This window comes from Sorex fumeus, unplaced genomic scaffold (genome assembly GCF_029834395.1).
Source record: "Sorex fumeus unplaced genomic scaffold, SorFum_2.1 ptg000037l, whole genome shotgun sequence".
Lineage (NCBI taxonomy): Eukaryota > Metazoa > Chordata > Mammalia > Eulipotyphla > Soricidae > Sorex > Sorex fumeus.
This window is the reverse complement of record NW_026606094.1, coordinates 50,224,632-50,248,017: the sequence shown is the minus strand read 5'-3', so window position 1 is coordinate 50,248,017 and position 23,386 is coordinate 50,224,632. Positions and strand designations below refer to the sequence as shown.

The 23,386-nt window shown below is 40.0% G+C and overlaps 1 protein-coding gene across 8 annotated transcripts in view; it reads left to right on the top strand.

Annotated features, from left to right (window-relative positions):
• Positions 1-23,386, top strand: part of ICA1 (islet cell autoantigen 1) — a 182,982-nt gene that overhangs the window by 12,527 nt on the left and 147,069 nt on the right. For 3 of the 8 annotated variants that reach the window (XM_056118411.1, XM_056118410.1, XM_056118415.1), the window contains 3 exons: positions 11,424-11,454; positions 17,905-18,070; positions 22,329-22,401. In XM_056118411.1, the coding sequence (XP_055974386.1) occupies positions 11,438-11,454; positions 17,905-18,070; positions 22,329-22,401 (256 nt within the window). In that variant the 5' untranslated portion in view covers positions 11,424-11,437. Of the gene's footprint in view, positions 1-11,420; positions 11,455-17,904; positions 18,071-22,328; positions 22,402-23,386 lie in introns of those variants that run through there. The other 5 variants (XM_056118413.1, XM_056118412.1, XM_056118409.1 and 2 more) reach the window with 3 other exon arrangements.

Sequence of the window (23,386 nt, the reverse complement as noted above, 5' to 3'; positions counted from 1 at the left end):
AAGGAGGAAGAGACTGAGTAAATCAGCAGGGTGCTAATTGGTTGATTATGGTGCTTCAGATGCAGCTTTCCTACTGGGAAACTTTATCTTTAACCTGACCTTGGACAGTTCTCCACGTTTTGGACCTTAATTACCTCATTTAAAAATAGAAGATATTATGTCATTATCTCAAAGCTTTCTTTTACATTTATAAATATCCCTGAGATTAATTTAACTAGCTTTGTAGTTTTGTGAGAGTACCATGAATGTCTTGCTGTCTTAGTGTTCTGTTTTACAGATGAAGAAAATAAGACCAGATAGTTGAAGTCACCTGGCAAAGATTCATGTTTGTGACATGGCATGGGGGTTACTGATTTTTTTTTATTGAACAGCATATTAGGAAGCAAATTATACTAACATTAAAAACATTTCCTTTTAGTTTGTATTATCCTGAAGATCCAAATTTGATTATTGGTATGGCCAAGAATCATGCCTGAGAACAGGACCTCATATAGTCCCTAGCATCTCTGTATGGGACCAAATTACTCCCCACTTCTTGCCACAGACATACACACAAAGGATGTGACCTGCTGGCTTGAGAAATGGTATGGTGGATAAAATTCTTGCCTTCCACAGTATATCATATCCAGAGCTCTGCCAGGAGCGATTCCTGAGTGTGAGCCAGGAGTAATTTGTGACCTACATGAGTTTAGAAAGCCACCAAGATTAATCTATGTCTGCATATAATATTTGAACTGTTCTGAAATGTGAATGAATTGAGTATTTAAAATATTCTATGACCCCCCCCCCCAATTTATTAGTAGAAATGCAAATTTTAGCCCAGCAAGCTACCAAGAGTATCTCGCCCGCACAGCAGAGCCTGGCAAGCTACCCGTGATATATTCGATATGCCAAACACAGTAACAACAAAGTCTCCAATGGAGACATTACTGGGCTTGCTCGAGCAAATCAATGAACAACGGGAGGACAATGACAGTGACAGACAGTGATTATCTAACTTATAGATGGGTTTTAATAATAACTCTTCCTTAGCAATACTCCTACATTATTAAAAATAATAATAATAAAAATAACTTCCATCTCTTCATAGCTGAATAAAGGTAGGTTTCTGTTTTCTTCTTCTAAGATGTAGAAACAATTCATTTAAGTTATAGGGGATGATCAAGCAATCATAACCTTATCAAAATCTTTAAATGAAGGAATGTGTAACACCAGAGAGATAGGAAAAAACACCCACAAAAGCTAGTCTAATATAACAAGAATTGGGTCCAGAGCAATAGGGCACTTTGCATGTGACCAACCCAGGTTCAGTTCCCAGTACCATAGATGGTTCCCTGAGCTTTACCAGGATTGATGAGTATAGAAACAGGAGTAATCCCTGAGCACTGCTGGGTGTGGCTCCCCCAAAATAAAACAAAACAAAAAATAACATGAATGAATGTTTATCTTTTAAAAGAATGGAAAAATGAAAGACTTCTCAGTCTTCATAGGGGTCTATCTTTGACAACTATGTATGAGCACCACTTGATAAATGAAGCTATAAAAAATAATCACTTAATCATTTAAGTTCCCATTAGTCGGCGATTTGCTCGAGCGGGCGCCAATAACGTCTCCATTTGTCCCTGACGCGTGCTAGTGTAGCCCAATGGCATCTGTTCGCTCCGGGAACATGAAGAGCCTCAAACCGATTGTTCATGATCTTGACGAAGAAGTCTGACCATCTGGTAGGTGGGCGGCCACGCGGTCTTTTGACATCCCGTGGAATCCAGTCGGTAACAGCTCTAGTCCAGCGGTTGTCTTTAAATCTCATTACGTGACCAGCCCATCTGATTTTCGACACCTTGGCAAATGAGACAGCGTCCCTGATTCTTGATCGTCGACAGATGTCAGAACTCCGGATTCTTTCTCTCATTTGAGTGAAACATGATATTCCAAGCATAGCTCTTTCTATTCTTCTTTGGGAGACCTGAATAGCATTCTCATCTTGTTTGCTTAGGGCCCAGGTCTCTGAGGCATATGTTAATGCAGGAAGAACAGTGGAATCAAAGAGATGTGCCCGGAGCCGGAGGTTCTTCGTCCTCTTAGCTATTTCTTCGACGTTCTTGAAGGCATTCCAAGCCGCTCTCTTCCTCCTGTGCAGCTCAGATGCCAGGTCATTTGTCATGTTGACCTCTCGACCTAGGTACACATAGCTGTTGCATTCGGAGATGGTCGTTCCATTGAGAGCGAATGGGGCATCAGGAACGAGGCTGTTTCTCATAAACATTGTCTTCGTAAGATTCAGCTGTAGTCCTACCTTTCCACACTCACGGTCAAAGTAGGCCAGCATTTGTGCTGCTTGGCTGATGTTTGGTGTTATTAAAACAATGTCATCAGCAAAGCGGAGGTGGTGTAGTTGCCGACCATCTATCTTCACTCCCATTCCTTCCCATTCCAGTCGTCGCATGATGTTCTCGAGGGTGGCACTGAAGAGTTTCGGTGAAATGGTATCACCCTGCCGCACCCCTCTCTTGACGTCAACGATCACTTCTTTGTAGAATGGTGAGATCCTGGTATAATGGTGAATCCGCAATACAGCTCACGGAGGATCCTGATGTATTGGGCTTGAATGCCCTGATTGGCTAGGGCTTCAATGACCGCTTCCGTCTCAACAGAATCAAAGGCCTTCTTTAAATCTATGAACGTTAAACAGAGCGGCATCTTGAACTCCTGAGAAACCTCAATGAGCTTGGTTATCTTGTGGATATGGTCGATGGTGCTGAATCCTTTGCGGAACCCAGCTTGCTCGATTGGTTGTCCTTCATCTAGTGTTCTGCCAATCCTATTCAGGATGACTCTAGTGAACATCTTGTAGACGACAGACAATAGGCAGATCAGGCGATAGTTGCCAATGTCATGGATGTCTCCCTTCTTGAACAGTAGTACGGTCCTGCTGGTTTTCCATTGGGACGGAACCTTGCATTCAGACAGGTAGCGAGTGAAGAGCCGAGCCAGTGTATTGATGAATACTGACGGCAGGTTCTTCAGGTGTTCAGGTCTAACCTTGTTTGGGCCGGGTGCTGTTTGTTTCTTTACTGATGAAATGGTGTGTCGGATTTCAGAAGGGAGAACGTTGGGAACGACATATCCATCCTGTGGAATTTGGTGTGTCGGCAAGTGGACATGGCTATCGAAGAGATTTGAGTAGAAGTCATGGATAATCTTCTCCATTGCCTTTCTGGAGGATGTGATGGATCCATCAGGACGTCGAAGGGCAGTCATCTCGGTCTTGTAGTTGGCGAAGGACAGGCGGGCGTTACGAATACTTTTCCCGGCTTCTGCCACATCTACCAGTACTTCTGCTCTTCTCTCTTTAAGGTCTTCCTTGATCGCATCTCTGTACTGCTTTGCGAGCTCGGATGTTAGCTTGTGGTTGCCTGAGGCATGCGCCAAACCACGCTGGCGAATTAGCTCAAGAGTTTTCGAACATAGGCGACTTTTTGTGGCTATCTCTCTCTTGGTGTTCCTCGCACATTCATGGAGGTGCTGAACCAGTCGATCGTATTCCTCGTCAATGTTGTCAACAATGGCATCTTCCCATGTTGCCGCAATAGTATCAAAGAGTTCCCAGTTGGTGGTCATTCTGGGAGTTCTCTTTTTGAACTTTGCAGCCCTTTCTCCCCGCTCTGTGAAGTAGAATTTTGCACGAAGGAGACGGTGGTCTGATCCCGTTCGAAATTTTGAGACAACAGCGACATCAGTTAGGCAAAACCGTCGATTGAATATGATGTGGTCTATTTCGTTGTGGAATCGTCCACCGGGAGACTCCCATGTCCATCGTTTAGATTCTGCCTTCTGGAACTGTGAGTTACCATGAATGGTCTTGGTCGACATGATGAACTCAGACAGTTTCTCACCCTGTTTGTTCCATTGTAGGCCATGTGTCCCAATATGAAGTTCTTCAGCTGATCTTCTCGGTCCTATCTTGGCATTAAAATCACCCACAATGATCTTGTAGAAGGTGTGGTCTTCTTTATAGAACTTCTCTAGCTCCATGTAGAACTTCTCGATTTCTCTTTCATCATAATGAGATGTTGGTGCGTAGACAACGAAGATAGAAACTGCAGGCAGTGAGCCACATCTATTCAAATGTAAATGCCCGATTCGGGTTGTTAGGCATTCGAATGAATCAATGCTCTTGGCCAAGTTTGTGTTGACAAGGACACCGACGCCTCCAACACCTCTTTTATCGCATGTTCCGAGGAACAGTTCTTCTCCAGTGTCGAAAACGGCATGGTGAGATTCGTGCCTTCTTGTCTCGGTCAGACCAATGATGTCGTACTTGATCATTCGCGCTTGTACCATCAGGTCCTCGATGGATGCATCTGATGCTAGCGTATGTGCATTGAAAGTACAGACGATCATTTTTGTCTTCCTTTGTTGTGGCAGCCTAGGTCGGCCTTGAGATTTTGTCGGCCTCTCCTTTCTCATCCTTCTTAGTGCTGCCATGTCGGTGAAGCCTTCAGGTTCAGGTGAATAAGACCAGTTGTAGTTACTGGTTTTGACATATCGAATACACAACGGATAGCTTGCCAGGCTCTTCCATGCGGGCGGAATACTCTCGGTAGCTTGCCAGTCTTTCCGAGAGGGATAGAGGCTTTTGGGGCGACCTCTAATCACCCTTGTAGGTGTTACCATATTTGAACCCTATCAAATATGGTACGACAATTCCGGAAGATGGGTATTTAGTGTCTTATGATGTGTCATGCGGCCGCTTTGCGGCCGCACGTGTCCGGAAAGTGTTCTGGAGTGTGGCGACAGCTGGGTAGTGGAAGTAGTGTAATAAATTTAGTCAATTATGCTTTGAAGAATTGTTTTGGATTTTCTCTATTTCTATTGGGACTTTATTTAGACTTAAAATATACTTCCTGCTGTTAATGGGAAATTATAGAAACTTTATTGACATAAGAAAAAGTGACTAGAGATTAACCATGGGGGGAAAGATGAAGACTACTTTGAGCAAAGAGAAATGTGGAAGCATTAAATTATTTTTTAACTTAGTTCCTGGGACCTCTGCCAAATGTGTTTCTTCAGTTCATTAGGCAAACCTTGAGAAACCTGGACTGAAGCCCTGGCTCGGAAGCAAACTGGGTTTGTTCTTTTGGGTCTGTTAGTCCCTCTCACATCTCTGGATCACAGGTCTATATACTAAGAGGAAAGGACTTACTGTGTCTCAACTCCCATTAGTTTTGAAATTAGTGCAGATGAGAAATGAACCCAAAGACAATATAATACTGAAAATTCAGAATTTTTTAAGTTGATCTTTGAAATAATGGGGAGATGGAATAAAGAGGAAAATGTATAAGTTGGTATCCTCAATTTGGAATGCAAGAAACATGCCTCAGGCTACCTACTTTTGTTGTAGTAGGTCTAACTTTTGTTATTTGTTATAGTCAACAATGGACACTATTGAAGATAGGGCCTAGAAAGCACTCAGGAAATGTGAAATGCCATTAAGCATCCACCCTCTAGAGGTTATAGAATATATGTGAACATTGAAAGTGGCAAAAGATCCCCCCAGATTTTTCATATATTGGTCTCATGTCTCCCTAGTCGTATCTCTTGTCTTTATAGTAATGCATAGCAGTTTACTGTTGGATACATACACATAGTGTAGTTTATTTTGTGGAAGAACTTGTATGTTCCTATCTCTCTGTTTGCATTTATACTCTCCCCACCTTGTCCCAAACGCACATATCCTAAACACACAGACACACAGACACACGCACACACACACACACACACACACACAAACACACCCTACGCTTTGTTAGATTGCAACTACTAATTAGAACCTTACTCCAGAGCCATGTGAAAAGGCAGCTGTGAGCCCTCTCCCTGCTGTAACTCAACTGCAGGCACCTTCCTCCATCCTGACCTTTATTCCATGTCAGAGCAACACCTGGTGGTCTAACTTAAGATTCTTTGTTTTCTTCATATAATCCCCAGAAGTCTATTGCATATATGAGAAGTAATTTTACTGAAGTTTAATTTTCAAATATTTTTCTGTATTTGACCAGCTACAAGAAACTGTTGTCATGAGATCTTTCACCACTTTACTTTTCATGGGAAGAGAAAACTAACCAGGAAACAGTTGACGGCATTTATAGGATGCATTCTGGTTTCAGGAATGTTGAAAAATGAACAGATTTGCCCCTTAAACTCATGACATGTAGTGCCATGAAACTGATGTTTGGAAATGAGTGATTTTACTTTACTATGTGATGATTCAAATGTACCATTTTGCACCCACATCACTGGAAGACACTGCTTTGTTCTCTTGAGAAGTGTGTTCCTTCTGGGGGAAATGGCCAACTTCCCAAATGAAGCTAAATCCTGTTGTGTATAACAGAACAGAAGAACTCTAGTGACAAGTTTTTCATTAGAAAATAGGCATTTTGAATAAATTAAAGAGGAAAATGATGAATTTGGCAGTAGCTCCATTTTACAGTTCAAGAAAATCTGCCATATGCTCAGTACAGAAACCTGAAAAAGGATTCTGGACTCAAATTCAGTTAGTACTCCTACTAGAAAATTTGCTCGCTCTGTAGAAAAGAAAATTCTATGCCTTAAGTTGGAAAGGAAATTGATTTTAGATATGAATGATTGCAACGGAAATAGAGAACACAGAATATGTCCTTTCGGAGGAAGCTCCTCAAGATATTTTTGTGAGTTAAGAGTATTCAGTGTGGTGAATTATAGCTTCTGTCTTACCTTTACTTTGAATAAGGGTTGGTCAAGCATTTTAGATTCTTTGCCTAAATCAAATATGATCTGAGGTGCCCTTAGCTAACCATCAGAAAAAGGGGTTCTGAGCCAGACCAAATGTTCAGTGTAGCTCAAGCCAACCTATATGGAATGAAATACTTTTCCCCTTTTCCCTCCAAGGACTGTCAGAGTATTAGCATCAGATTTTAAGGACAGAATGACTATAAAGTAGCAGAACATCAGTCTTTGTTTAAACCAGGCTTGCTTTCCCATTTTTGAACTCTAGTACTTACTGCAGCACTGTTGTCCCGTTGTTCATTTATTTGCTCGAGCGGGCACCAGTAACGTCTCGTTTGTGAGACTAGTTGTTACTGATTTTGGCATATCGAATACGCCATGGGGAGCTTGCCAGGCTCTGCCTTGTGGGCAGGATACTCTTGGTAGCTTGCCAGGCTTTCCAAGAGGGACGAAAGAATCAAACTCAACTCGGCTACATGCAAGGCAAATTCTCCAACCCGGTGTGCTATTGCTCCAGCCCACTTAGAGTATTTTTATTTAGCTTTTGCTATGTATTGGCCTCCCATTGTGTTCATAACGTGTTTTATATAGCTATAGGAAATAAATGCAATCATTGCAGTTGGTCCACAGAGGGAGATAACATTGAAAAGCCAAACTTATAGAAAAAAAGTAAGAGAAACGAGCCTACTTACTGTACAAAACTCCCATACGTAACTTCAAGTTTCCCTGGTCTATGTTCTTTAAGCTCTCCATAGGTGGTCCCTCAGCTCTAAGGGTAAGGCTGAGGCTGAGAACTGCTACGGTTGTTCTGTTCGGTACATCCTGGAGAAAGACTGAGATCAGATTGGGTATTTCAGTGTCACCTAAGAGGATGGTCCTGATATCTGCATCAATCCCACCTCAGATCAGTGATATATTTTTCCTGTCTTAGGCACAGAGATGTACTTACTGACTCCCCACATTTAATATTTGGGATGTATTTTTCATTAATCCTATCAACTTGTAGACTCCTCTTTCCCTATATGCGTTGTAATTATTGTAAGATCATCTGTTTTGTCTTATGTTTAGTGAAATAAGTGTACATGTTGCTAGGGTGTGCTGAATTTAACAATATTGATGCTTTTGTCTTAATGGGGGTACTCAGAGTCCATAAACAACTTCAGGCTTATTCTTTTTTATCTCTCAGGGTAAACTTTGGAGGTCTTCTCTTTGCTATTGAAAAGTTCAAGACAAGATACCTTTCATTTTGAGCTTGTTTCATAAGGTGTCTTATGGCAGAATTAGAGAACTAATTTGCATAATTGAGAATTAAAGTATAGCTGATTACACACTAAATTGTATTTTATAAAGAACATAAAATTTTTATAACAAAATTTAAGAATTCATTAAAATCTTTTTATATGTCCCTTGCCAAAAGTTAAGTCTCCTGGATCTATATGTTTCTATGCCTGTTTTTCCTGTTAAGAGTATATCTTCTCATACCTGCCCAGTATTGTAGCCATTTGACACATGTCACCATTGAGCTCTTAATGTGGCTCATCTCAACTGAGACGTATTGTTAAATGTAACCCTCATGTTAAAGGAACTGGAAACTTAGTTCGGGGGTAAGGCACTTCTCTTGCATCTGACAAACCCTACTTTGACCCTCATACTGTGGGATCCTTGAGCAGTATTGATGGGATTGTAAATTGGTACAAAAACTGTGGAAAAACATTTAGAAATGGGTCAAGAGATAGTACATATATGTGTCTTATACATGTTTGGCCCAGATTCATTTTGATCCTCAGCATTGCATATGATCCCTGGAGCACTGCTAGAAATGATACCTGAGCACACAACCAGGAGTAATCCCTGGGTCATCACTGGATGTGGTTTAAAAAACAAAAACAAAAGTTTGTATGTTTTTAAAAATAAATACAATCACTTTAAAATCTAGCAAGTCTTCTTCTGGGTTTAGGACATAATCTTGAGGAAATATTTGCAATTTGCAAAGCCTTTTGAGGAAAGATGAAATTTTTTAGTTTGCTGCAACTTGGACAGAATTGGAGGGTGTTAGCTAAGTGAACTGAGTCAGAAGGTAAATGACAAATACCAAATGGCCTTGCTTATGTGTACAGTATAAAGAAACAACAGAATTAGAAAATACCCAATGCAAACAAACGCCAAGACATGATCAATAGAACTGAGAACTGGAGGGGTGGAGAAGGAGGTTGATGGGGGCCAGGGGTGGTGCTGGAGGCCTCTTGACACACTGGTGGAAGGATTAGTGTAAAATAGTTATTTTGATACTGTTATTGACTAGGATACTTCAATAAAATTTTAAAAGAAATTTTTGCATACTCATGTTCATTTCAGCATGATTCATAGTAACCAAGATGTGGACATGACTTAAATCTCTCGGCAAATGGATAAGTAGAGTGTGCTCTGTACGAGTAGTGCAATAGTACTCAGCCTTAAGAAAGAAGGAAAATCATGTCATATGCTACTTGATTGAAACTCGAAGCTAAGAGGCTTAGTGAAATGAACCAAACACAAAAGTATAAATAAATAATTGATTTATTATTTTACTTATATAAATATCTAAGATCACCAAAATTTGGAAGCAAAAGTAGAGTGTAGTTGCCAGGATCTGTGAGGAAGAGAAAAAAGGATGTTTTACTATGGTAGTGTTTCAGTTGTGCAAGAGGAAAATGTTTTGGAGACCTGTTTAACAATACTGAGCTTAAAAATTGGTACGAGGGGGATGGGGAGATAGTACAGAGGGCTAGAGGACATGTCTTGAATACGTGAAGCCCCGGTACAATTTGCAGCAATGCCTGTGACTGGTTCCCTGAGTACCATAGGCACTGCCAAGGTCAGTCACCCTGATGGTCTCGTCACTGCCAGGCCAGGCACCACTGCAGAGCTGAGCCTAAGCACCAAGTTGCTGGGCCTGTGTTCCCAGGCCAGTTATTGCCAGGAGTGGTCCCCAGAGCACACTGCCCCTCCACCCCTGTACCAATAACAAAATTAAGTGAATTATGAAGATACTTTTATGCTGTATTTTTGCTATAATAAAAAGTATCAGTTATCTTAATTTAGTAAATAGGTAAAATAGAATGAAATGAAATTAAAATGATGAAATAGAGCTTTAAAAACAATGGTGGTTTCACTTTCTAAAATATCTCTTTACGGGGAATTTTGTTGGAAGCTTTGCGCTAAATCAAGTCACATGTATTTGGATTGAAGCTGTGTGGTTGGTGAGAGGACTGGAATGTGTGATCCTTCTGATTTACTCAGTAGAGTGCAAAGTCTACTCATCAGGACACTCATGATGCAAAGCTACTTGTCCTAAAGCCAGGCTGCCTTCCAGAAGGAAGAGAAATGCTGGCAGCTTTTGAGGTGTCCATGCATCTGAAGGAAAGTTCCTCCTCCTTCCCTTGTATTCATACCCAAGAGCTGGAATTTAAACAACTCAATTTATTTTCCCTAAATCATTTTTGGAAAACCTAGGGAAGCTAATCATTGTAGGGTCTAGGTTGACAGGGTGTTTTCTGAGGCAGAGTGAAAACAACTTGCTTAGCCATAGGTATCCATACTCTCACTGGCTGTCTGGCAGCCAGTGATCTATTTGAGTAGGAAGTTCACCTACAGGAACTAGTAGATAGACGTGGGCTTATTTGAGGCATGGTTAGTTGGCTCTACTGCTGAGTTTGGCTTATGTGGAGGATTGGGACAAAAAAGGGTATTCGTAAAAAGCATCAGACGTCTCCCATCTTTCCAAATATGCTGAAAACAGAGAGCTGATCTGGTGAAACTGAAAGGAATCACATTCTTTCTTCTTTATACCCTTCTTGATATCTCATTTAGCCTATTACTAATTGTGGTTGCTTTTAGTATTTGCAATATGTTGGTTTATTTTTTAGTAATACTGGTTACAAAGCATTTCAAGTTCATAAAATGGAAACATCAGTATATGCACCACACACCTTAATAAAGAACTTTACAGGTACAGTTGAAGTCTACTTATATCTCTTTTGAGTAATAACCACCCTGCCCCCACCACCTCTCAAAGCAATGGTAACTGGCTATCTGAAATTTTGTATTCTTCCTTTCTAAGAAGTTTATACTTTCACGATGTAATAATATATTTCATGTATACTTCAACAGTGTTTATTTGCTTGTTACAGTCTCATTTTGAGTAGTATTTTACAAGTCTTTAAAAAATTCACTGGGCTTCTTAAACTCAGTTTAGGAAATTTCTTTCAGTGTTACGTAGATGCATTATTCTAGCATCAGGGTGAATTGTTACTGTTAAAAGCATTTGATCTCTTGGGGCTTGAGAGATAGCACAGCGGGTAGGGTGTTTGCCTTGCACGCGGTCAACCCAGGTTCAATTCCCAGCATACCATATGGTCCCAGGAGCACCACCAGTAGTAACTCCTGAGTGCAGAGTCAGGAGTAACCTCTGTGTATCGGCAGGTGTGACCCAAAAAGAAAAAAAAAGTATTTGGTCTCTGAAAATTAACTAGACGTGACTTATATTAAATAGTATATATATTTATCAGGTTAATAAATAGTTATAATATAGTTTGTTAATGTTTATTTTGTATCATCTTTTAATATAACTTCCCTTCTCATGCTTTTTTCTCTGCCCCTTCTTCCCATATCAACAGTAGAAGACAAAGAAAACATGTCAGGACACAAATGGTGAGTAATTTGTTGTCTTTTTTAAACTAAGGCTAATGAAAGAGTAGAGCACCTAGTATAAGCTCAGTAAATGTATGCTGAATGAAAATCATGTTAGTATCCAGTATTAAATAAAGTCAAGTTTAATATCCCTGCTAAAGAAAATGAAAACCAAATAACTGTTATTATTTCTCATACAATTCTCTAGTTGCTAGGAAATTCATTTACATGTTATTTTTTTAAAGTGTAATGATGGCTTTTCTTACAAGTATTTTTCCAATTATAATTGATACCTTAAAAAAATCATTATGAGGGTATGGTGCCTCCAGCAGGTCAATCTGTACCTGTGAGGCGTGTGCATCAACAGCCTGATGGTGCCTTCAGACTTCCAGATACCCCAGAATTGCTGCTCTGCCTTTGTCCAGACCCCAAAAACTTGGGGCAAAGTTTACCAAGAAAGTAAACGGCCAAAAGTTAGGTATGTGGGAAACACACCCACAAACCACCTCTGGCTCAGCTATATAATTGGAGGCATGGCCTCTCTGGTTCCTGATTGAACTGCTTAATGGCCATGATCCCAGAGACTCAGAAACAAATCTCGAAACCCAGCAGCTTTTGGCAGAAATGCGCCTGGTCCCTGCAGGAGGTTACCGGTGCTGGGCCAACCCAGGTGGGAATAGGTTTCATGCCTTGACCTGTTTCCCCTGGTGGCCCGGTGGACGCCATGCTCCAGAGAGAGTCAGGTTTGGACCCGCAGTGACGAGACATGTTGGGCCTCATGGGATGGGGTGGAGCTGGTCCTGTCCTGCCCACCCCAACGAGACCCCAAGTCATCACCCACAAATGGCCTCTCTGGCTCCTGATCAAGCTGCTTAACAGCCATGATCCCAGAGACTCAGAAACAAATCTCGAAACCCAGTGGCTTTTGGCAGAAATGCGTCCGGACCACGCAGTAGGTTACTGTCGCTGGGCCACCCCAGTGGGAAAGGGTGTTGTCCCTTTGCCTGCTTCCCCCTGGTGGCTTGGTGGCCGCCATCCTCCAGAGGCCATTGGACAGTCAGGTTTGGGCCCACAGTGACGAGACATTTTGGGCCTCACAGGATGGAGGTGGAGTCGGTCCTGTCCTCCTCACCCCAACGAGACCCCAAGTCATCATCCACAAACGGCCTCTTTGGCTCCTGATCAAGCTGCTTATAATGGCGATGATCCCAGAAACTCAGAAACAAATCTTGAAATCCATTGGCTTTTGGCAGAAATGTGTCCAGACCATGCAGTAGGTTACTGTCACCAGGCCACCCCACTGGGGAAAGGGTGTTGTCCCTCTGCCTGCTCTCCCCTGGTGGCTCGGTGGCCACCATCCTTCAGAGGCCATTGGACAGTCAGGCATGGGCCCACAGTGACAAAACTTTTTGGGCCTCACAGGAGGGAGGTGGAGCCGGTCCTTTCCTCCCTACCCCAACGAGACCCCAAGTCATCACCCACGAACGGCCTTTCTGGCTCCTGATCAAGCTGTTTAATGGCCATGATCCCAGAGACTCAGGAGCAAATCTCGGAACCCAGCAGGTTTTGGCAGAAATCCCTCCAGATTTAAGTGTTAAAATTTCAGAATTTCAAAATCGCGTGGCCACTACTGCAGCCACGCAACATCATATGTTATTCGTAACCAGCAGTAGAAAACAAATTGTCTACTGTTGCTTTTTCAGCAGATCTGAGTGTTGGAGTAAAATCTTGAATAATAATGGTGGGTCTGGTGTCAAAATATTGAATGTGATCAAAGTGGAGAGAGAGTAATGTGGAAATCATCTGCCCCATAGGTAGGGGGAGGGTATGGGATGGGAGTATACTGGGGTTGTTGGGGGTGGAGAATGGGCACTGGTGAAGATAAGGGTGTTTCATTGTATGACCGAGACTTAGACCTGAAAGCCTTGTAACTGCTCTCACGGTGATTCAATAAATAAAATTATAAAAAAATTTTAAAAAGTAAGGTGGAATTCATGCACAATTCAGTCAGCTAATCAGTGACTGAGTAAATAGCAGTACTCCTACATAAAAAATAATCATTACTGGGGCCAGAGTGATAGGGCATCTAGGTCCTTGAACACAGCTGCCAGGAGTTCAATCCCGGGAATCTCATATGGTCCCAAGCACACTGTCAGGGATGTTACCTGAGTACAGGGCCTCCCTAAGCCCCACCAGATGTTGCCCTGAGGAGGATAACAATCAAATAATTAACTAATGCACAGCTTGTATTCATAAAGGTATAACCTTAACCTTCAGAAACATTTAAAAACTGAATGTCTTAAAAGTAGATGATGTTGAATAAAATAAAGATTAAATCCAAGCAGCATGTTCATCCTCTTACAAAGATTTTCAAGCCATGTTTCTGAATCCTTTGTTCCATGGCCTTCAGAGATTTTTGTCACATTTTATCTACTTTGTATTAAAAATTTTGGTTTATAATTTTATTTTCAAATGTATAATTACTTTAATTTCACATGCCTTTTAGTACTGAGAGGTCAGTAGAGAAGCAGAGAGCTCAGTCCTCTTAATAGCAAATATAAAACTTCAAAATATTTTTGCATTTCTTAAAATGAAATGCATTTGGAGGTAAGTAAATCATGGCTAGAGGGTTTAGCACCTCTGAGTGTGCCCATTTGAAAGCTTCAACCAAGACATCAGGCTGTTAACGTTTCATTTTTCCTCATTAAGAAAAGGAGATGACTTTACCATGTGATAATGTGTTAATGTGTTAACTAATATAAAAATACTCATATTAGTAGGGAGTCACCCAACTAAAAGAGATCAGAGAGCCACAATAAATGGACCCTTCACCCAAATCTTTATTCTACTCACTCTTCCATGTTAGCACTTGATGCTGAAATGCAAGAGAGCATTGAAATGGGTACTGTCCTGGGATTTAGGGGCTGCATTTTAATTCTGTGTATTTTGGGGCCAGATTCTTAATCTAAAAACCTGAGATTTCTCACTTGTTAATGATAGGAGTCATGCATGTTCACTAGATCTCTAATCTATTTCATCGACTTTTTTTTTTTAAGTCTGGAACCTGTGACCAAAAACAATGACACTGCAAAATATACCCTATGTTCTTGAAATGCCCATACTCCTAAAAAAAATTGGGGGCGTGGTTGAGGGGTTATTTCTAAACTTTTCATGTAAATACTATAAAGAGATTATATTTTACATAGGTTGTACATGTTTTCCTCCTATTTCCTCTGGTGCAGATGCATAATAAAACTTTATGTTTGTGATGCCTGGGATTGAATTACAAAAACATCTTTTAAATAATGCAGAAACCACCTTAAATATTCTTTCTTTTTTTTAATAATTTATTTATTTATTGAATCACTGTGGGAAAAGTTACAGAGCTTTCAGGTTTAGGTCTCAGTCATGCAAATATCAAACACATTTCCCTTTACCAATACTTATTTTTAACCGCGAACCCCAATAGAACCCCACCTCGCACCCCTCCCAATTTTACGACCCCCCCCAAATCAGACATCCTGAAAAAGTGTTGTGAAATGATTTGCTTTCTACAGCTGGGTTTAAGAATTAAATGATGTTGTGTGGCCGCGATAGCGGCCATGCGGTTTTGGATTTCTGCTATTTTACTTATTAACCCTGGAAGTATTTCTATTAAAAGTTAGATAGTTAAGAGATTGGTTTCTGTGCTCTGGAGTTGTGGCCATGCCGGAGAGCCGCTCGTGGGGGGCAGCTGGTGACCTCGGTTGGGCGTGAAGGACGGACCGGAATGCCCCCCTTCCCATGAGGTCCCTGCCGCCCCCGACCCCCGGCTCAAACCTGCTGTCCACAAGGCTCCCATGGGGCCGCCATCTTTCTTTCCAGAGAGGAGAGGGCGAATGGGGTAACACCCTTTCCCCTCCGGGCAGGCATGATGGCGCTGTTTAACACATAGTCCATTCGCTTTTCTGCTCCAAGCGGCTGGTTTTCTGCGCTAAGTCCTTGTGCTTCTGGGGCCGTGGCCGTGCCGGAGAGCCGCTTGTGGGGGGAACTAGTGACCTCGGTAGGGTGTGAAGGATGGACCAGAACGCCCCCTTCCCATGAGGTCCCTGCTGCCCCCGACCCCTGGCTCAAAACTGCTGTCCACAAGGCTCCCGTGCGGCCGCCATCTTTCCCTTAAATATTCTTTCTTTGTAAAGAACTTTTACTAAAAAAATCATCTGAAACCCTTACTCATCTTTAAGAATAAATATGTGAACTGCATATTGTAAATTCTTCTAAGAAGAGTGTAAATTTTCAGGTATGGAGATAGAGGCATTTTAAAACTAAAAGTTGAAAGCAAATGTCTTTTGTTTGTTTTGGGGCCACACCTGGTGGTTCTCAAAGTTTCGGGCAGGCAGAAGAGTAAAATCCACATGGGGAGGGACAGAGTGCCATTGGCAAACTTCGTGTCAATATTTGGGGTACTCCAGCCACTTTTACAGATTACTGTTTTCTCAGTAATTCTCCAATTTCTTCATGAATACTATTTATTTTCCTTTGGAACTTTAAAAATAGAAAGACCTCCCAAGCAGTGTTGCAGCGTCACATAGCAGTGTTTGGGGGGCATCAGAGCTACATGCAGTAGCGCTGGGGATCCAGTTATGTGGTATGATGGAGTAAATTTGAGTCCCCAAACATTCATGACATGTACTGCTGACCATGTACCCATTTCCCCAATACACCCCCCCCCACACACACACAAAATCCATATTTTGAATCAAAGTCTTTCACAAACCTTGAAAAACTATTTTTTACTGAAAAAGGAACATTTTCAAATATTTTACACAAGAATGATGTGCAGAAATAAGGCATGGCTATATCATATGTATTTCTTATCTGCACAAAATTTGGATTTAAGAATATACAACCAATATATATCAGTATGTTCTTTTAAGAGGGGATAGAATTAAGTATCAGACATAATCATATCAGTTTTGGGCCAAATACTAAATGCTTATTTAAAGTCCCCCTTTTTTTGCTTTTTTGAGGTCACACCAGCATTGCGCAGGGGTTACTTCTGGCTTTGCACTCAGGAATTACTCCTGGCCGTGCTTGGGGGACCATGTGGGATGCTGGGAATCAAACCCGGGTCAGCTACGTGCAAGACAAACACCTTACCCTCTGTACTATTGCTCCAGCCCCTAAAGCCCTTCGCTAAGGAATTTTAGCCCTGCAATAAGTGATCCCTGAGAACAGAGACAGAAAAAAGCTCAGAACACCTCGGAGTATGGCTTCAAAACTAAAAAAAAAAAATATTAAAAATAAAAGATTACATTAAATGAGTTGTTCTCATTATTTTTATGCATAGTTAAAATATTTGAAATGCAATTTTTATATACACAAACATACTTTTTCATTTTGTAATTTTCAAACTCTTTAGAGGATAAAAAATAATCATAGCAGAAAATGAATAATGCAAGTTCCAGGGCCTATAAAATAAAATGTACAAGCATAAGAATATGAGAATTACATCTTGGATAAGTTTGTTTTCCATTATGTTTTTTTCTAAAGAATGGCTTCTGTATATAAGCATTTGTTTATAAATGTAAAGTTTACATATCAAAAAATCTAGCGTTTTAAAATTTTTTTAAATTCAAATTTTTAATATGCTAAGAACACTCGATCTACCTTCTTCACAAGTTTTTCATTTGAACAGCGTTGTACTAACTATAGGCGTAATATTGTACTAATGTTTCTAGAATTTATTCAGCCTTAGTAATTGAAACTTTATTTCCTTCCATAAGCAAATTCCCATTCCCCCCTTCCTTTCTACCTCTGGTAACCATTCTCCTCTCTGATTCTGTAAGTTTCATTTGTTAGGTACCTCTGTGACAGATTTTAAGTATGCTATTTTTCAGCTCTTATCTCAGCTTTTCTGCCATCACTTCAGTGGTGGCTGAATTGTTGGGAGTGGAGAGAACACTGGTGTTTGGCTTTATCTCTGACTCACTGGGGTAATGAGCCAGCCACCCAGCTGACTGGGTCTTAAGTTGTCCACTTCTGGAAGGTGTGCATCCAATCTGTTATCTGAACTCTCTTCTTAGTTTAAGCCAGCGAAAAAAGTTTGATTTCCTCACTAACTTACAAGATTTTAGGGAAAAAATTAGCATTTTTTAACATATTTTTTCAATAATCATGTAAGAAAGGACTTATAGGGGTTGGAGAGTGATGGCTCAAAGGTCCAGTGGGCATGCGGAAAGCCTGGGTTTGATCCATAGCACCTCATGCCCCCCCCCCCACCCCGTCTCCCCACCCAGCGTCAGCAGCAAGAGTGGTGTTTTTATATAACCCATTAGGCATTGCCTTCAAAAACAGTGGGTGTAGTTCCAAAATTGAGAAAACGTATTTCATACTTACTCATGTTATATGTGACTAGATAAGTTTATTCATAGTGGAACATCTTAATCTATGAAAGTCACGGCTAAATCAACTCTAAAAATGTATCTTTAGCAGCTATCCCTGGGACATGCAGGATCGATATGCTCAAGATAAGTCAGTTGTAAATAAGATGCAGCAGAAGTATTGGGAAACAAAACAGGCATTCATTAAAGCCACAGGGAAGAAGGAAGATGAACACGTTGTTGCATCTGATGCAGATCTGGATGCCAAGCTGGAGGTGAGTGCTTCATTGCTGAGAGTCCCTGTGCTGTGATCTTGCAGGCAACCATAAAGAAGTTATATTTGACAGTGTATGCACTCAAACACCCCTGAGTAAAATGGAGGATCGTATCAACTCAATCTGCATTTATTTTCAACTTCAAAATTCTCCATAGCTACCAATAAATCTCAGTTCATTTTTCAAGCACTTTGTTGGAATGCATGTCATGTGGCAAATTATCAACACAAGTTTTTTTTGAATTAATGCAAAGTGTTAACAATAGTGATATCAATACTAGAGTGAGCAAATTTTTACATTAAAAAGGGGGGGTGGAAAGGATGGCATTTCAAACTTCCATAAAACAGAATCCAATAAGTTTGGTATTCAAAAAAATTCTAGAATGAAACGAGCAGGCAGGTATTTGATTAGACTAGTTAATATTAAAATGTGTGGAATTCATATATGAATGATCCTAAAGTATAACTGGTAGAAAATACACTAGTACCTTGCCTTATAGATACTTCCATCAATATATTAAAATAGCAAAAGCATACTTACCACTTCTTAGTATACGAGGGCACTGAGAGAAGAAATATGTTGCATGCCCTGATAAGAATTAGAATTTCCTGTGAACTTAAAGACATAAGCTAAGGGGCTGCCTGCACATTTAATAAGAAAAACTAGATTTCAAAAAGTCTTCTGAGAAGGGTGGAAACTGTAGTTACTTCAGAACAGAGATGGTTTAAGAAGACGTGTTGGTTGTCGATTATATAAGAAAGCCTGTCTTGTGGAAAAGGATAAGATTTGTTCTAAAGATGTGAAGGCAGAATCCGGATGAGGACTAATGTTCATAGTAATTGTTCTCTCGTGGAATTATCTCAAATGTTTATTTGTCCTACTCTGCTGCACCACCTCTCAGAGGTCAAATTCCACTTCAGCTTTATTCATAATTGTACCCTCAACCAGATACACCCTAAACATTCAGTCAGGATTAACTGAACAAAGTATACAAGTTAATGCAACTAATACTAATTTGATACCCTTTTTCTGTCATTGGCATTACTCCCATAGAGGAAACTGGGTTTCACGGGTTTGTTCTAGTAAAGATTATTGCAGTGGAGAATAGTAGAACCAGAGGCAAATATTATAATTTTTTTGTATTTTAAATAGAGTTGAAGTGATACTCATGATATTCATATCTAACAGGATTGTTTTCATTTAGGAATCTGATTAATATAAACATTAGTGTATAAAAAAACATCGTGTTGATTATTAGTACATTAAACAAGATAGAGTAATTTTATACTTATATTTTGATTCTTACAGCAGTATTTTTACTAAACCAACTATTCTTTAATGAACCTAACTGCTATTATAGGAACCTGGTATCCAAAGTACTTAATTATGACTAAATTTTACATATTAGAGAAGTGTTTGTTGAAGAATAATTATTGATATGTGAGAGAAAGATTTCATCAATTAAAATATAAAATAACAAAAACAATTTTGATATGTTCTTATATCAAAGGTTAACTGCTAAAATAGAACATTAATTTTGCTAAAACAGAGAGCTTTAAAAATTTTTTCCCGTTATTTAAACACTCTGGTTTACAAGTTGCTCATGATTCATTTGTTATAGGCATTCAATAGTCCAACATCAATCCCACCACCAGTGTGACCATCCCTCACTCTTGTTCCCATTTTCCCAATCACCCCCCAAGCTTGCCCTTACTAGGTACAAAATAATTTATTTCATATTACTTGTTACAACTAAATGGCTATTGGAATTAACAGAAAAATACTTCAATAAGAGAAAATTTGTTATATCTCACCAGGAGGTCATTAAATCCTGCCCAAGTGTTTACTAAGCTGTTGTAGCTGTTGAAGAACCTTTTGTGTTAATGTTTTTTGTTTATTGAGTTTAGTTGGCTTCTATTTTACTTTACCATCTAATTCAGTATGTTCCTACTGGTACGTAAGTTGTAAAGAATTTGAAGTTGTTGTATGGCTGAAAATGTGGCCAGATGCTCCACAAAGCAGAGAATGTTTAAATGGGCCATGAGTTTACATGGCAGCAGTTGTGGGATGCGGATATGGCTGTTGGGGCTTCCAGAAGTATGGGGTGGTGGGGGCAGGGGAGGCTGCTTGTCCCCATTCCAAAAAGACCCTAGAGTTCTTAGCCTGAAGACCATGAACCTGGAATTTTTTGGCAGTTTGTCATCTCTACAGAGGTTAGTCATGGGACATTGGAGTTGGGCTTTTGGCATTGCAGCAGCTGTGGGATGTGAGTGCGGCTTCTGGGGCTTCCGCAGAACAGTGACTCAGCCCACCTCATTCCCGAGGCAACCCCAGAGTTTTCAGGAGACTGTGTAGCCATGAATTTTTGTGGCCAGTTAATCTCTTCTAAGATTTAATTGTGAGTCTGTAAAGCTGGGCTGATGGATGAGCTTACATAGCAGTTGTGGCCACAGAAAGCTTTTGTGTTGAGTATTATAAGGTACCATTTTATCACAATTTATTAGCACTGTAGCACTGTCCTCCCATTGTTCATCAATTTGTACAAGCGGGCACCAGTAACATCTCACAACAAATTGTGAAACTTTTTGTCACTGTTTTTGGCATATCGAATATGACATGGGTAGCTTGCCAGGCTTTGCCGTGCAGGTGAGATAATCTTGGTAGCTTTCTGGGCTCTCTGAGAGGGTGGGAGGAATCAAACCTGGATCAGCTGCATGCAAGGCAAATGCCCTACCCACTGTGCTATCGCTCCAGCTCATCACAATTTTTAGTAAGTTAATAAGTTAATATAAAACTGTTGCACTTATTCATAGAATTATTTTCTCAAGATCAGCTAATTTATCTAAGGGCTGACAAATTTCTGGTGACAAGTCTTAGTGATAGTTATTGTGACGATGAAAATGTTTACCTTTGGGGGGTGTGATACAAGATTGTATACAATTGTGAAAATTCACTCTACTGAACACCCCCAAAAGTACATTTTATTGCATAAATATATAGTGCCTTAGTTTTAAAAATCAAGCAGTCACAACAAAATAGCTTCTAAATATTCCTTTTGAGCTGCTTCGCTCATACCTTCAGTGATTGCTAATTATTGGTGTCTTGTGACCCAGGATATTCCCTATCAAGCATTTGCTAAGGATCAGAGTCAGATGTTGATTTTTTTGTCTCTTACGATGAAGGGAGCTCTTTCCTAAACTGTTGATGATCCAGTGTAATGAAATTATACTAAAATTTATGTTTTTCATGACCCAGTTTTATCATAATTAGCATAATGATCACAACTCTATGCATCTACTTTAATGAAATCATTAGTCATATTTATTTGAAAGCAAATAATCATTTAACTTCAATCGTAAAGTCATTTTGATACTGGAATATAATCACTATATCACCATGACTACTAGTAAACTAGGAGACAGGAAATGGAAAACCTTGCTTTTAAGAGGCAGAAAGTTTGCTGTGTTTTTAGCTGACAACCATCCTGGTCTCTGAGTGAGTGGACAGAGAATAGGGAAAGCATATAGCATATGTTTTTTCTCTCCTTGAACTGCCTCAGTCCAAGGATCAATGTAACTTAAAATCTAGTTATTTCTTGTAACTTAAAATCTAGTTATTTCTTATCAGTACAGCCCACATGCTTTTCCCTTAATTTCATCAGTTATGGTCATAGTATGGCACTAGATATTTTCTTTCTATAACATATGAAATCATTGGGTAAAAATAAGGAGTAATAGGGGCTGCTAGCTAAACACTGTTTTGCCAGATGCCTTCTAAATGGACAGACATTCAGCTGATTTTTGTTTGCTTTTTATTGAATTGTTTAAGCCTGCCATAAAATACATTAAGATGGCAAAATAAGCTAATGTTCTATCTTCAAAATGACCCTTAATTGACAGACCCTCCATTAAAAGAAAAAGAAAAGATAGCAAGTGGTAAAAGAAATTAGATTTTAAATGAATGTTGGGTCTCTGGTTTACCAGTCCTTAATTGGTCCCTTCACTTAGGATCTCTATTTTTCAGCTATTACTTCAGTCTGGAGGAAATCATTGTTCTCTGGATCTTAATTTAGATAATGAATTCCAATAAATACAAAACAATAGGAGCATATTGAGAGGCATTGGTCAGTTTCTGTGAAGTTCTCCACAATCCAGCATGTAGTCTTAGTTTTGGTAGGCAGATCAAACTCTCTGGTTATGTTTAGTAAAATTATTTCACCACTGTTTCATTTATTATTTTGTCTTTATTTTTATTACAGCTCTTTCACTCGATTCAAAGAACCTGTTTGGACTTGTCTAAAGCAATTGTACTCTATCAAAAGAGAATATGTTGTAAGTACTTCATTAGTGTGAATATTGGTAAGACATACATTGCATTACCATATTATTTCATATGGTTAAGAAGCACAGGAAGGAAAGTACTATTTATTTATTTTTTAAATTTTTATTAGTGAAACACCATGAGGTACAGTTGTAGACTTACAAATTTTTGTGCTTTGTTTCAGTTATACAATTATTGAATACCCATCCCTCCACCAGTGCCCATTCTCCACCACCACTGATCCAGTATCTTTCTCACCCCCATCCCCCCCATCCTACCTTGCCTCTGTGGCAGGGCACTCCCATTTGTTCGCTCTCCTTTCGGGTGCTGTGGTTTGCAAAAGAGGCATTGAGTGGCAATCATGTTCGGTCTATAGTCTACTTTCAGCATGCTTCTCCCATCCTGGGAGGATCCTCCCAATACCCTTTATTTGGTGCTCTCTTCTCTATCTGAGCTGCATTTTCCCCTACCATGTGCAGCTGGCCTCCAGGCCATGGAGTAAACCTCCTGGTACATATCTCGGCTGTTCTTGGGTGTTAGTCTCCTATTTTGTTACTGTATGTTCCCCAGATGAATGCAATCTTTCTATGTCTCTCCCTCTCTTTCTGACTCATTTTTCTTAGCATACTTTCCATGTAGTACCACTTGTATGTAAATTTCATGACTTCATCTTTTCTAACAGCTACATAGTACTCCATTGTGTAGATGTACCAAAGTTTCTTTAACCAGTCATCTATTCTCAGGCACTCAGGTTTTTTCCAGATTCTAGCTATTGTAAAGATTGCTGCAATGAACAAACAAGTGCAGATGTCACTTTATTATACTTTTTTGCCTCTCTGGGATATATTCCCAGGAGTGGTATTGCTGGGTCAAATGGGAGCTCAATTTCTAATTTTTTGAGAATCGTCCATACTGTTTTCCAGAAAGGCTGAACCAGTCGACATTCCCACCAACAGTGAAACCGTGTCCCTTTCTCGCCACATCTGCGCCAGCATC